The sequence below is a fragment of the Clinocottus analis genome, unplaced genomic scaffold (assembly GCF_023055335.1).
Source record: "Clinocottus analis isolate CAN_PGR_092001 unplaced genomic scaffold, fCliAna1.0.p SCAF_7, whole genome shotgun sequence".
NCBI lineage: Eukaryota > Metazoa > Chordata > Actinopteri > Perciformes > Cottidae > Clinocottus > Clinocottus analis.
In genome coordinates, this window is record NW_027176229.1 from 11,213,761 (window position 1) to 11,228,049 (window position 14,289).

The 14,289-nt window shown below is 39.2% G+C and overlaps 1 protein-coding gene across 4 annotated transcripts; it reads right to left on the reverse strand.

Annotated features, from left to right (window-relative positions):
* Positions 1-635: 635 nt before the first annotated feature.
* syn1 (synapsin I) lies at positions 636-10,448 on the reverse strand. 4 transcript variants are annotated; one of them, XM_068605134.1, is made up of 14 exons: positions 10,208-10,448; positions 9,441-9,934; positions 8,501-8,558; positions 7,710-7,801; positions 7,390-7,546; positions 7,182-7,271; positions 6,628-6,690; positions 6,387-6,529; positions 6,210-6,284; positions 6,019-6,121; positions 5,792-5,929; positions 5,174-5,243; positions 4,560-5,046; positions 636-3,496 (listed from the first exon to the last, which is right to left on the reverse strand). In XM_068605134.1, the coding sequence occupies exons 2-14, from the start codon at positions 9,803-9,805 to the stop codon at positions 3,469-3,471; spliced, it is 1,869 nt and encodes a 622-aa protein (XP_068461235.1). In that variant the 5' UTR covers positions 9,806-9,934; positions 10,208-10,448; the 3' UTR covers positions 636-3,468. The 4 variants fall into 4 exon arrangements, with proteins under 4 accessions (XP_068461235.1, XP_068461234.1, XP_068461236.1 ...); XM_068605133.1 differs by having other exon boundaries at positions 636-3,534; XM_068605135.1 differs by having other exon boundaries at positions 3,411-3,496; positions 4,556-5,046.
* Positions 10,449-14,289: the final 3,841 nt, after the last annotated feature.

Sequence of the window (14,289 nt, forward strand, 5' to 3'; positions counted from 1 at the left end):
ATTGTTCAGCTGAGCAAAATGTGGCATATTTTAATGCTTTGAAAAATGTTTTAGAGTTCTTTTCAGCGCTTTCCTGACTACAAATTTGAGATTTTTTTTTTTTTAAATATTGGCATACTATACAAAATTTGGCAATTCCAAAGTAAAAATAGTATTTTCACTTTCTTGATCTCGATGTCATGGCAGGTCATAAAAGTTTTATTTTCAGAAATATTTGTTTTAGGGGGCTTTACAATCTGTACAACATACAATACTCTGTATCCTTTGACCTTCAACTTGAAAAAAGAAAAACGCTACAAACAACTACAAGCAAAAGAGCTGATGTACAGACATAATGAAGTGAAACTTTAAATCAGAACACTGTTCCATATTCAGTCAATACCAAATAAAAGGGTCATTGTTGGTCATAGACTTTATTAGACATGTGCATGTTTTAATAACATAGTAATTTTCACATAGTATAGCTACATTGCATATAACATCAAATATTTATTTTTTTTACATTGAATTCAATTCCACCATGATTTACATTATCTCATCTTTGATTGACAAAAACCTCAACTGTTGATTCTTGCACTTACATTTATGATGAACATTTTAAAATCTGGCAGGCATAAATTGATAATAAGTTCAACTCAAATTTGTAAAGATTTAATCTTTTCACAATGGTTATACAACTCATTTAAAAAAACAAACAATAAAACCAGTTTTAACAAAGAAATCAATGTACATTCACAGTCAGATACATCCACCATAAATTATGTAAACTTTTAAAAAGAAAAAAACAATCTGTAAATATCAAAAACATAAATACATACAACTACTTCTTTGCATCACTGTCATAGTTCATCCTGTCAGTCTCAGGAGGTGCCATGACAAATAGTTTGTCCTATAATGGCCAACAGGCCTCTGAGCAACAGTATGACATTTTTAAAGTTAACTATCCATGCTAATTGTGATGGCGCATTTTCATAAATTACACACTCAGTGTAACAATTACACAAAGCTGCTCTTACTGATTCTCTTGGCGTTGGGCTGTACCACAATAAGTCAAACAGCAATGCACTGACACCGAGTCACTGTAAAGTTTGAAAGTGGAGCTCTGAATCACTAATGCATAAACGTACAAGCCCCAGATAGTCCTGCCTCATAGAAAAAAAGAAGTGTGTACAAAATAGTTCAAATAAAAACACAGAATAAAGAAACAAAAACTTTAAGACACGTAATATCAACAAGCACAAATAGCAGCAGGGGAAAGGTGAAAATCTGCATCCCTCAGAGCTCTGTACAACACATCTATTTGGTTTGACCAGTTACAGAACGACATTCACATGTTTATGCACCATTGAGCACAAGGGGTCACTGTGGCTACACAAAACACAGGCAGCATGAAGAAGAAGAAGAATCTGCAGGGGAACCAGGGCTCCTTTATGCTTTTGGCTATTGGGTCTTTTCTAAAAAGCATGATATTGCCATACTACGTTGACATTCAATTAGAAATCACTCTTTCTGGAAGACATTTTAGTGCCTGGAAAAATAATTGTTTTTCAGGAGTGATCAAAGAAAAGGTTAACAGTACGAGGAAGGATTTGCAGGAAGTACTACTTCTACTGCAAGGTTAAACCCCCAGTTAACATTGCTATACTCCAAAAAATAAACTTGACTCAATTCATTAACTTACTGTAAATCCATAGCTAGTTTATAGTAAGAAGCTGTTTTCAATACATTGCATTTGAGTCAAGGGAATATGAAATTAAACTGTCTGTAAATAATCAAATTGTTCACTAACTGTACCTGAACAGTTGCAAACCCTGCCTATGCTGTATCTTTCTGTGCCACACCTGTCACACACACAGCAGCACCTCAGGGTGGGAACACCGAGTTGTTGCTTTGTCAAGTGGCAGATGAATAAACCTGAAAATAAAGACTTCATACATCAGTCAGTGTAACTGTATTCAAGTATAATTTTGCAGTATTCTCTGTGTGCAAATGCATCCGAAATAATAGAACGATTCTTCCTTATTAAAATGCATGCGTTTCCTTCATTATTAGTAAACAAGCACAATAAAACTGCAGTGGAAGACCCTTACCCACATACAAGTGTCACAATCAATTGGAAATCCCTGAGACAACTCCATTTGATCTGACATTCTTGTCTGTGTAAGGCATGCTTTTAACAGGGAGCGCTTTTGGCCTTTTGTTCTTGTGCAACAAAAAAAAAGGAACAAAATTGGCAGCAACAACATACTCACAACACCTACTAGGTTTACTGTACTAACTAATTCAACTACGTGTGACGACACAGTTACAAGCGCCAATGTCAGGGGTTGGAAAGTGCGGCCATTGCCTTCTGTTGACATGCAGCTAAGACATCACCATGAGCGGTCAACGGCTCGAACAGATCTAACATTAACTCTGGACATTTAATGTGTGCAGCTGTGCTGTGTTAGAGACTGTACAAACATTGTTTTTAGGGCGGACGTTCCACAATTGCAAATTGTATTTTCGCTGAGGAGAGTGCTGTCTTATTTGTTGGGGAGAGTAGGGAAAGGTCTTTTATTTTTTTTATATCTTACCCCATATTTCTATACTAGGTCATATTTTATGTTGTTTAAGTGAGATGAATTATACAAAAATAGTTCGTAAATAAAGATGCTTTGTATGTGGTTTAAGAGGTGTATGGTGTGATAATAATCACAATAATAATGGTAATAATAATAATAATAATAATAATAATAATAATAATAATAATAATAATAATAATAATAATAATAATAGGTTTTAACAGATTCTAGGTTTAAAAATATAAACTGCTGTATTTTCACTATTTTGTTATGTTTGGAACAAATATATAATTTTGACAATATTGAAAAACCCTGTGGAGGGCTTTCCTTTTTTTAATAAAATAAAATATCAGATTCAACAGTTGTTCACTCCCCAATGATTTTTGTACAGTCCCTTAATTAATTCAGTTGATCAGCTAGCCGACCAAAATGCAAACATAAAGATCACAATGACTTCACGGCACCAAACAAGTGGGAGCAGTATTTTGTTGTTTAGTTTCTTATCTTTGTGTATGTGAGTGAGTGCATGCATATACAGGCTTTGTTCTGTGATTTGTTTGTGGAACACAATTAGTGGATGGCTTACTTTAGCTTGAGGCGAGGCAAGGAATGTTTCAGATATCAGCGCCTAAATTAACTGTGTATCCTACTTTTTGTTCATTTTAAAAGGTGTTAACTATTTAGGCAGTGGGTGTCAAGTGTGTACATTTTCACATCATGGTCAATGTACATGAATTGGATCCTGTTGGTCCTTGTTCACTGGGGGAGTCTGTCCTTCAGTTTGCCTGTCCATCTGTCTGTCAGTAGGAAGAGGGGAGGGGGGCTTCTGCCGTCTCAGTCTGAAAAGAGACTGGCAAAAGATTTGCGTAGATTGCGTATGGTTTCAGCCTTCACCTCATCCTGGCTAAGGCTGGCTCGTGGCGCTGGGGTTTCTGGAATGTTGAAGGTATTGGTAAGAGACTGGGATTTGCTATAAAAAAAAAGGAAAATGGCAATAGAGGAGAGGAAGAGGCTATTAAAGTCATGCAGCAAACTCATGGAATGAAAAGACATGGAGCACGGCAAGAGAGAGAGAGAGAGAGAGAGAGAGAGAGAGAGAGAGAGAGAGAGAGAGAGAGAGAGAGAGAGAGAGGCAGGAGTAAAGAATTATAAAAGCTTTCTATATGGCCATTCAATATTACCTTATCATTTCAAGTTATAGTAACTGTGATATGATATAGTGAATGCTTTTCTGGATGCAAAGAAAGGATGACACGTGTTTCATGTTTCTATTTCAGGAGATCATAATGCAATCTAATATAATCCAAATTCAGGATCATGTGAGTCCTTTGTCCATGAAACTCATCAGCTGGAAAGAGTATTGACCAAAAAGGTAGAAGCAATAATACAGATTAAATGATTGATGATAATCAGATTTCTCTGAGTTATCAGTTTTATCTAACTTTAAATTTTGTGTTGACTGAAATCAGAAAAAATAAAAGTTAAAATTACTTTCCAGGATATGCCAATAATATTTCAGATTGAAATTGTTGAAACAAGATTGATTCATTTATATTTCTGTAGTAAATAAATACTTCATATAACGAGACATTAACCCAAACAGTTATATATTAAATAACCACTTTATGAGACAACTTCTAACAGTTGAACAATACTTAATTTATTTTTTAAAAAGAAAACTGAAAACTCAAAATGTTGAACATGTGTTAACCTGTGTGAATATGGAATGTGACAAATGCAAGCCAGCTTCAACTTGTAGTTGTTTTAATGTGTGGCGATCTTAACAGACAATCTGAAATGTTATGTTTGTTGAAACTGCTGCTGAAGGACTGAAAATGTAAGAATCAATAAATCATGCACATTCAAAGGGGAACATCTGTCAAAAGAAGTGCATGAAAAGATTTCCCACATGGCATGCATATCCAGATGCAGGCAAAACATAAGAAAAATTAGAGGAAACTGATCCACAATCATTTATCATATACACTTACTTACTTTAGTTGTGGAGAGCCGCTCATCGCCGGGTTGTCCAGACTGGGCTTGTTTGGGGGCTGAGGCTTTTGCTGCAGCGGGGGTCGTCCCCCTGGACCCCCATGACCTTGAGCACCAGGTCGGGGCTGCTGGGTGGTGGGTCCTCCAGGGCGACCTTGCTTCTGTTGCTGCGCTGCCCCCAATGACTGCTGCCTCGGAGGCTGTGCTGGCCTCTGTTGAGGTTTCCCCTGCTGGGGGACAGACTGTTGCCTCTGAGCTTGAGGGGAACCTCCCTGGCTCCGCTGAGGAGAGCCCTGACCAGAAGGAGTTCTCTGGCCTTGAGGAGATCCCTGACCTGGTGGCCGTGGCTGGGCTGCAGGTCCTTGGGTAGCCTTAGCCTGGGCACTGGGGTCACCGGTTGCTGGGTTCGCAGCAGATTGCTGGGCTTGTGCGGGAGGTTGGCCTTGAGGCTGTGGGCGCTGCTGAGATGGAGGACTCTGCTGAGGACCACCTACAGGAGAAAAACAAATCAACAAATCACATGCAAATCTTTTTCTATTACCCTGGCCTGGACTTGGAAATAAAGAGAGATAATTTAGACAAAAATAAATTATATCATTTAACTTCAAAGTGCTTACCCTGAGGTGAGGGGCGATGTTGAGCTTGTGGTACTTTGGGCTGTGAGACAGGCTGAGGAGAAATTGCTCTCTACAACATACAGAAGTTAAAAGGGCAGAAAATATGTATTATAATTGTGAAAAGAATCAGTGCTTGGCCTATTCATTTTCATTTTGTCTCTCGGTTAAACACATGTGACATAAATCTCCACTTTTATGGATACACCTGAAAGTACTGTCAGACTGTGAGACTTGAATTACGTATTGGTCCTCTCCAAGCAGACATAGACATCTATTTTCAGGCATTACTTTGAAGCCAGTTTTCTAAATAATATTACTGCTTCTATCTTTTGAATCAATAATAACACTTTATTCTTAACTCTTTATTATTCCCCAATGTATAGTTACGACAATTACCTTGAGTTTGGTCAAGGTCACCTCTACACTTAGAAGCTTGCAGGCTCGGCACAACATAAACATGGACATACATTTGTTTCACTATGTATTTACTCATTTACAGCGCATTGTACATTTGTTATCTTTTAAGTTTCTGATGTTCTTAGAAACCTTGTGTGTACGCTAAATAACAACAAAGCTGACTTGACATATATTACTAATAAAAGTGTGGAAAATAAGGACCTGTGCAGGCTGTCCTGCTGGAGAAGAGTTCATAGTGCGTGGAACAGCCTGGTTCATCTTGGAAATCACCAGCTCTGCAATCTGAACACGATCCTCGTCCTGCTGGTCTCCAATCAGTGGCATCGAACAGTCATCAACCTAAGAATCCACATATGATGGATTTAATAGATTTCTCTTATGAACACAGACACATATTCTATTGATGTTATTTTACTGCCTTTTAGTACCTCTATAATGTAGTCCTTGCCATCTTTACCATGTAGAGCCTCCACAGCACAGATATCCAACCCTCCAAAGATGTCAGCACAAGAGTCCACCCACATTCTGTACCTGTAATAACATTAAACAGATCTATAATAATACAATGAGACATTATAGGATTTAATACCTCATCTCCTCTACATTTATGAGATCTTACTTGTCTGACATGGCCACCTGCTCGAGCATAGATGAGCCAGTATTGGTTTTCCAGTTGCCAGAAATTGATGTTCTCCTGTTTATTAGAATTGTATTTATTATTTTGCGATTCAACCACTTTCATTTGGTATAATAATGGACCGGTGTGTTGCCTCTTTGGCCGTAATCTGAAACTCACATGTAGGCTTTGTAATGGTTGCCGATCTTCTGGATGCGGACATCATACTTTGCATCAATGAAGGGCTCGGATGTGGCATATGTCTTGGTCAGTGCCACAACACTGGCAATGTCTTGAAAATCATATTGATTGTCCACTTTCACCTGGAGTAGGTAAAAATATAAATATACATTTATATATTGGTCCGAGAAATATTGTGCTCACATTGAATTCAGTAAACACCCGAGCCCTCCAGTACTACCTTTCCCATTCCTGAGTGAGCATGACCCATCTTTACCACGACTGGAAAGCGGGGGGAGGTAATCTGAAACAAGATAATTTCATATCATAGCTTAATCAAAACACTCTCATGACTAAAACACAATTTTTTATGCATTTCTGCCAAACCGAATTGACACACAGCACCCATCCTCTATTTCGCAAGAGATTCTGAATCATATTGATGGCTTGAAAGCCAGCACAGTACTGTCCGCAAGGGTGGAGATGACTGCTCTGCAGCAACAGACTCTGACATAACTATAATGTCACTCAGTTGGCAGACAAATAATCAAAAACTCAATGGAAAAAAAACAAGACACTCCCCAGAAACTTTGATTGCTCTCAGCTGCTGCATGAGATGAATATTGACATGGAAGTGAATTACACTCCGGAAATGTGAAATGGGCTGTGCAGAGGGATGACCTGTTTATGCATAAGCCTGTGTGTGTCTCTTTAAGGCTTCAGCATTCAGACATACCCATCATCACAAGTGGAAATGGGGAGGAGAGAGAGGAGAGCAGATGGCAGAGAACTCACCATTTCCTTGTGGTTTGGATAGTAAACCTGCTCTATCAGAGGAAACTCATCTGAGCCCAGTTGCTTGGAGAGTCGAGACATCTGAGCAAACTAAAATGGGCACAAATGTTTAAAAGAAAGCCTTTGTAATCCAAAATATAAGTTTCATATGTCTATATAGATAAAATGGTGTCATATGGTTTCAAATTAATTAATAAATAATACTTGCCACCCATGGTTTGTCACAGAAATTGTAGACAGAGTGCACAGAGTTAACACTTGGCAGTCCAGCATACTGCAGTCCAATCACTATGTCCCTGTGGTCTCCATTCTTGTCCATGCTGAAGGCATGTTGTCTGATCAGCACAAAGTTTGGCTTCAAAGATCTGGAAGAGAGGACATTAGCAAAATATTAAACAGCATTGCAAGACAGTCATGAGGCACTTCCATTCATGGTTGAGTGGAATTTCAGCAGATTTCAACATAACCTCATATTTGCAGAAGCACTTTCAAACTTTTTTAACTAGAAATATTTTGCAGAGTACTTACTTAGTAACCTTATGCCCATTCCTGATTGCATCAATGTCCACATTGTAAGTGCCTGTGGAATTCACCACCAGGCTGATTTCAGAGAATTCGGCCTAAAAAAAAGGAATTAAAATCACGATCACAGCAGCAGGACAGTGACATATCACCTATTCCACATGAGTTTTGTTCAATAGGGTGCAATTATGAGATGGCAGACTTAATCTGAAGTGTGTTCTACCTGTTAAGAGGCCACAGTGGAAATAATGGAAATGCCAGGGCAACATGAAGTAGAGGGATACAAACAAAAAGGGAGAAATATGCCTTGTGCAGTGGAAAATATGTATTACTATCAGGGTGTCCTCAAAGTGCTGTTGAGTGGATTGCAACATAAGTTGCCACTGACAGCCAGTGTTAATAATACTAAAAATAATAATGAATATTAGTAAATAAATAAGGCTACACAGAGCAGCGTGGGAATGAATAGAGCAGCCTCCACTGATATACATGTCTAAGACATTTATAATTCTAAGCTTCTCTATGAACACAGTAGTAGCTCCTATTGTACAGAGATGTCACTGCTAAAGAAAAAAAAGATATGCAACCCAAATATGATCGAAGGGAAGACAAATGATGCACAATATGGGCAGGCTTCTGTAACATCCCTCCCACTAAAGTTCACAGTTCTATAGTCACGAGACTAAAGTTGGTTTATTTCAACTAGTCCAGTTATTTTTTTAAGTTCATTGTCCTCCAGGAGTAAAGATTGACATTAACACAGAGTAAGTAAGGAAATAGTTATGTGTAAAACCTACCTGTTCTACCTTGATGTCAAACTCACTGTGGACTTTTCTTCCTCTGAAGACCTTTACCCTGCATGTGAAATGTAGATTTGAGTCTAATTGGTGTGAATTCAGAACTGACCAAAGAAAGAGTTATGTCAAATACATAAATATAGCTAGTTCAAAGTAACAACATGTTATTTCTCCACAGATAAAGTAATATGTTAGTGGCAATATGTAGCATGCTGGTATGACTGTAAGAACTTTCATTTCATCAGGACTATAGGCCCGAATGCACCATGCAACATGACCAAAAAAATAAAGCTAACATCATTTAACTACCTGATGCACATGGAGATGTAAATTGGACATATGGACATTATTACTGGAGCAGGTCTGTTACATCCACTTTATGAAGTATACTATCCACATCCTGCATGTCATGACAGAGTGTGAGAACCACCCCGTACTGTGGGATGGAGGGGTTTTGATTTGAAGATGCACTGATGCATAGTTTGTTATCACCTTGGTTGTTATTTGGGGAGAGTGATGTGTGATGTGTGCTGTGTGCGCAAACAGGCTTGACTAAACCTGATGCATGCATTTTTCTTGTGCACAATTTTCTCTTACACCCAGTCTACTTGAACATACCTTCTTCATCATTGTGGCATTATCCCATACCCTGTGCATTGGCCTAATGCTAAGCATGTTATTGGCAGAATAGCAACCAGCTGATCTTCAATTGAAAATGGCTCCCCTGCCTTTAGTCTTTCCCCGTTTGCCATGGCAATATCAGTACACAAACACATTGCACTGCGTTTCAGGTATAAGCAAATTTAGTTACACATGATATAGCTCACAGCACTGGGCGAATCTATGACCTTCTAGATGTTAGGCCACTGCAACCCACGCTCTGCCACACATTTTGGTCTAGACGATGAGGCACCGTGCGGGCAATGCGCACTGCTCTTACCAGTCGGTCTGCTGGTCATCGATAACCAGGAGGATCTTGGCGCTGCTGGAGACTCCTGCCCGGTCAGCTGCTTCGGATAAGGTCGCAGCCGCAGCAGCGGTGGTCTGTTTAACAGCATTTGATATGGATGAGAAGAAGCCGGAGCCTCCACCTCCACCGGGCTGCTGCTGCGGCTGCGGCGGCGGCTGCGGCTGCGGCTGCGCCGGCGGCTGCGGCTGGCTGGTGGACTGCCGCCTCTCCATCGGGCCGGGCGACACTGCGGGGCTTTGCTCCGGCGGGTCGGGGCGTTGGAGATCGGTCATGTAGCCATTGGGCAGGTTGGACATGAAATTGCTGTCCGAGAGTCGTCGACGCAGGTAGTTCATGATGGAGACTTTCTATAGGAGAGGTGTCCAAATATCCTCAAACTGGATGCGACTTGCAGCTTGGTGTTCAGGAGCAAAACGGAATGACTAGGCTACTTTCCGTTGTAAAGGGGCGGGGATCAATGTTATCTAAAGAGAAATAAGTCTTGTGTTATCAATTGTGTGCAGATTGTTTACATATAATTACATTAGTAAGGAATCGTGACTTTCAAGCTTGAAGAATTAGCTAAGGTAGAGCAATCACGCAGCATATTGATAATAGCTGATCAAATTAGGGTCCATACGATTGACTCAAGCGATATAATTATTATTCACATGTATATCTGATGGAATGTGTGAATAAACCCCATTTATCAGAGCAACCGCTATAGTACTGTCATAATAAGGCACGATGCAGCCTACCTGGGAGTGTATCCGCCCCGAAGATGAGGTGGTGATGCCTAATTATTATCTCTCACATGAAACCTAAATATAGGTTACTCTCATGTCCTCTGTGCAGTAGAAAAAGCGGTGCATCGGGTTGAACTAGTGAAATCAAAGCTACAGTCCTTCCAGCATCTCCGCCGTCCTCCCTGTCCTTAGCCTACCCTCAAACCCTAGTTTTTTTTCCCCGCATGCCCTGCGTCACTCCCAGTCATCCTGAAGGAAAGTGGCCTGCGAGGCTGCATGAGAGTCAAGTTAAGCAATGGGCGAAACACGACTTCCTGGTGTTGCTTTCAAATTAAACGCACGTCCACGGGTTTGTTAGATTTTGTTAGTTTTCACAACATAGCGTTTGCACCGCACAGGTTAAATTCCATGAGAATAATATATCGTAACATTCTAATTGAAAGGTAACACATTGTTTATTTTGACACGTTTTTTAAAGTTGAAAATAGACAGAGACATTTATTTATATTTTGTAATTTAAAGTGCCTTTTTTATCACAATAAACCCTTGATTCTGTAATAATGTTCTCACAGCAACATGCTGTGTAAAACTACTTGCCAGCGGTTCACTTGCGTTCAGTAAGTGAAGCTGAAATGATGACAGGAAATTACTAGGTGTTTTTAATAACTGCTTAAATTATGTAAGTAAACCCACATCTATGGGTACAGCTTCTAAATGTGAGGATGTGTTGCCTTTGTATGTTTTGCGTCATTGTAAACTAAATATTTGGGGGCATATGTCGTACAAAACAAGCACTTAGAATAGGCACGTAAGCCTTGCAGTCTTGACGTTGACCAAACGGTTAGTGGTTCAAATGAATATAATCAATGGATTAATTTAGGTGAAACTAGTTTGTGCAGCCATCACATTATTTAAAAGAGTGGCAGCTGAAATCACTCAAATGGCTTGCCAATGTTTAAGTCTTTGAAGCTATTAAAATTAATATTATTTAACTTCCTGTATTCGGCCTGTGATTGTCTGACTTGACGCATATGATGGGGTATGATGGTGGTGCTGATGACAGTACCAGGGGTGTCGCTCTGTCAGACATGAGCTCGCTGTGACTCCACAGGGTGCAATATGGGTGTTGATGTGATATTGTATCCTGTTGTGTTCAATAATGCATCAGTGGCACACTTACTATTTTGATTTCAGGGCGCTGACCCAGTGTGTTACTTTTGATTTTCAGAAAAGGCAATACAGATTGAGAGAGATGCGCCATCTGTTGGTGACACTCAAGTCAGTAATGAACACAAACCTCCAGGGAGTCCTAAACCCTGTAATGGAAACTGTACTGTCTGTGTGGTGGTGATTGAACCACCAAGAGTGGACACAGATACACAGTGCATTTTAATCCCTTGAATAATGCCTGGTCGAGGACGTCATTATAGCCTGTATCCTGACAAAATCATGAAAAACACATGACAATGCTTAATGGCATCTTCTGCATGGCAAATAAGTGTTAATTTAAATATATTTTGGTATTTAGAAATAACGGATATTAAATGAACGTAACGGTATACAACCTTATATCATTGGTTGATACATTTAAATGTAAAACTTCTTACAAAACGTAAACCATACAGAGCTCCCTGACTATACACAAAACAAGAGAAACAGAAACAACAACAAACATACCAGAGAACCCTTACACAGCGTCCCCAAAATTATGACAAATGGTAGCCTGCACTCAGGCACCATGACACCACTGGTTAGACAGCTCCAAACGCTCGCAGCTCGGAGAGGGAAAGAGAAGGAATCACTGGATCTGGGATTGCATATCCAACCCACTAAATGATTGATGCCTCTCAAGTGTAAGTGCTCCAGGAGCGGCAAAGTGAGCGTGGCAGACCTGAAACAGACAGAAAGCCCTCTTCCAAGAAGAGGTTGGAGTTAAGTTAGGGGGTGTAACAACCTTTAAAAAATGTCCCTATAACTAATTTTTGCTTACTTGGTTGACTCTACTGAAACTTGGTTGAATACAGGCTGGACAAAAAATCACAATCACTTACGTGCCAACTCTTGAAATGTTACAAAAACTGTTAAACAGGGCTGATGTTAAATTCTCACTTAGGATGACAGAGTTGATGGATTTTGATCTTACAGAGATGGCACTCTATTGCATTTTTTTTTTATTGAAACCTTAAGGATTGTGTCCTTAAGGATTGTGCTAAGCCTTTATTTTGAATCAATGAAATCAATCAATCAAAGAAACACAAGCTGTGTGGCGTTTATTGGGTTCTTGTCAATCTTCCCTCGAAACATCCTCCCTCAATTCACTCACGAACAATATTATGGAAAGCAAGTGCATTCAAACAGCATGTGCAGATATGCTCCACCCACTTCTTCAAGACCTTGTTACTCTTGAAAAACACAAAGTCGATGTGTAACAGTTAGGTGAGTGTGGGAAAGGAGCTGTTTATGTGTCAGCTGATCACCTATCCCGGATCAGGGTCCTTTTAGTGGTATTTACTTTCCACCTCGGTCCAATTGTAGCTCTCGAGAGTCGCCCTATATGAGAAACCCAAATGCCTTCAAGAACCAAAAATGCTCTGCACTTCCCCTTGTAAAAATTATCAACATTTCTTTGTCACTTATGGGCAATGGGGTTGCTATGCTCATGAGTAGACTGCCAGGTGTGAGAGTACCTGTTCAGCCTTTTAGCAAGCACGTTGCCCAGAAGCAGCGGTGACAAAGAAATATGGATGTTGGCCACGATGTGGATTAAAATCATATCATTTTGGAGTCAGATATTCAGAGCTACTCATTTGAGTGTGAATATAATACAGACAGGCTATAGCCCATGTAAAAATATACTTTACTATATTTGGTCAAAAATATTATTAAAAATTCTACACTCTGCATCATCCTTATATGTAAAAACCAGCCCTTTTAAAAAATCTACATTTTTTTTATTATTAGCTTTTCTTTCAGAAAATCAAGTAATGAATCAATCAATAAATGCAGTTTTTACTCACTCTGTAGTTCCTACTGCTTTTTGCCGGTAAGCTGTAAAATCAGAGCGTTAGCTCGGCCCTGTTGTCCCTGCTGTCAGCCGACTATGGCAGTCGGGTAACAAACGTTGTTTCACAGCTAAACAGCAAACCAATATGTGTTTCTGAAAACACTAAAGCAATAAAAAATAAGTAAAGTAACAGAATATTGATTACTATTTGATCAACTGCCGATAGTCTGACAGTTTCAGATTGACAGCTGCGTTAGTGACTCACCAACTTGTTTGTTTTTCTGCGGGTGCGTGGAATTTTGCAAATGCCATTAGGACCTAGAAGAGCAGAGGAACCTGTTTTTTCAGTCTGTATGTCTCTTTCCTTGGACATTTCAAATGTTTACATTATAATTTCACAACTTAATTTGGCAACTTGTCGAGCGTTTTGAGCACTGAAATACCTCAGAAACCAAACTTAAATACATTTGTTTTTAATATGAATATACTCTTTTGCTTTGTTTTACTCTTTCTCTTTTGTTTTGTACAACTATACACTGAATTATTAACAGAGAACTGATGTTCATTTTGAGCAACTCCCTGCTTCACTTATATGTTGCAGTGTAACCAGTTGAGTCTTCTAAGACCAAGGAGCAATTGTAGTTTCTTAGATGGAAGGTTATCTTGTTTTAACAGCTGACAGAGTGGCTAACAATTGCCTGTGTATTGAAACAAAATATACTAAGAATCCACCATTAGTACACTAATAATCAAGTGAATTTAATAAAATTAAGATTATTCAGAAAATTGCTGCACTATGATTGGGCTCACCAATTTTAATTTTTATCAAAATCGCACCATGGCCCACTGGAAGTTCCAAATTCCAGGAGATGTGTGTCAAAATTACATTTTAAATAAAATGTCGCTGTGCTGTAGAGCTATTCGGGCTTAACCTCATATTCTAGACAATTGTAGCGCATACACAAGAAAAAATGAATGTTGCAAAACTAGAAAAACAGTCAATCAGATTCCATGCATTTTAAACTCAGATTCCTTGCAAAGGCAACGCTGCATTGAATTGATCAGTGCACAAACAGGTTTTTTAAGAAGT

Excerpts from the sequence above, each read along its gene's own strand:
- syn1 (XM_068605133.1), bottom strand. The coding sequence starts at position 9,805 with ATGAACTACCTGCGTCGACGACTCTCGGACAGCAATTTCATGTCCAAC. Across the intron at positions 6,691-7,181 it reads ATCCAAACCACAAGGAAATG|ATTACCTCCCCCCGCTTTCC; the intron begins GTGAGTTCTCTG and ends ATCTTGTTTCAG. Across the intron at positions 6,530-6,627 it reads CTCACTCAGGAATGGGAAAG|GTGAAAGTGGACAATCAATA; the intron begins GTAGTACTGGAG and ends TACCTACTCCAG.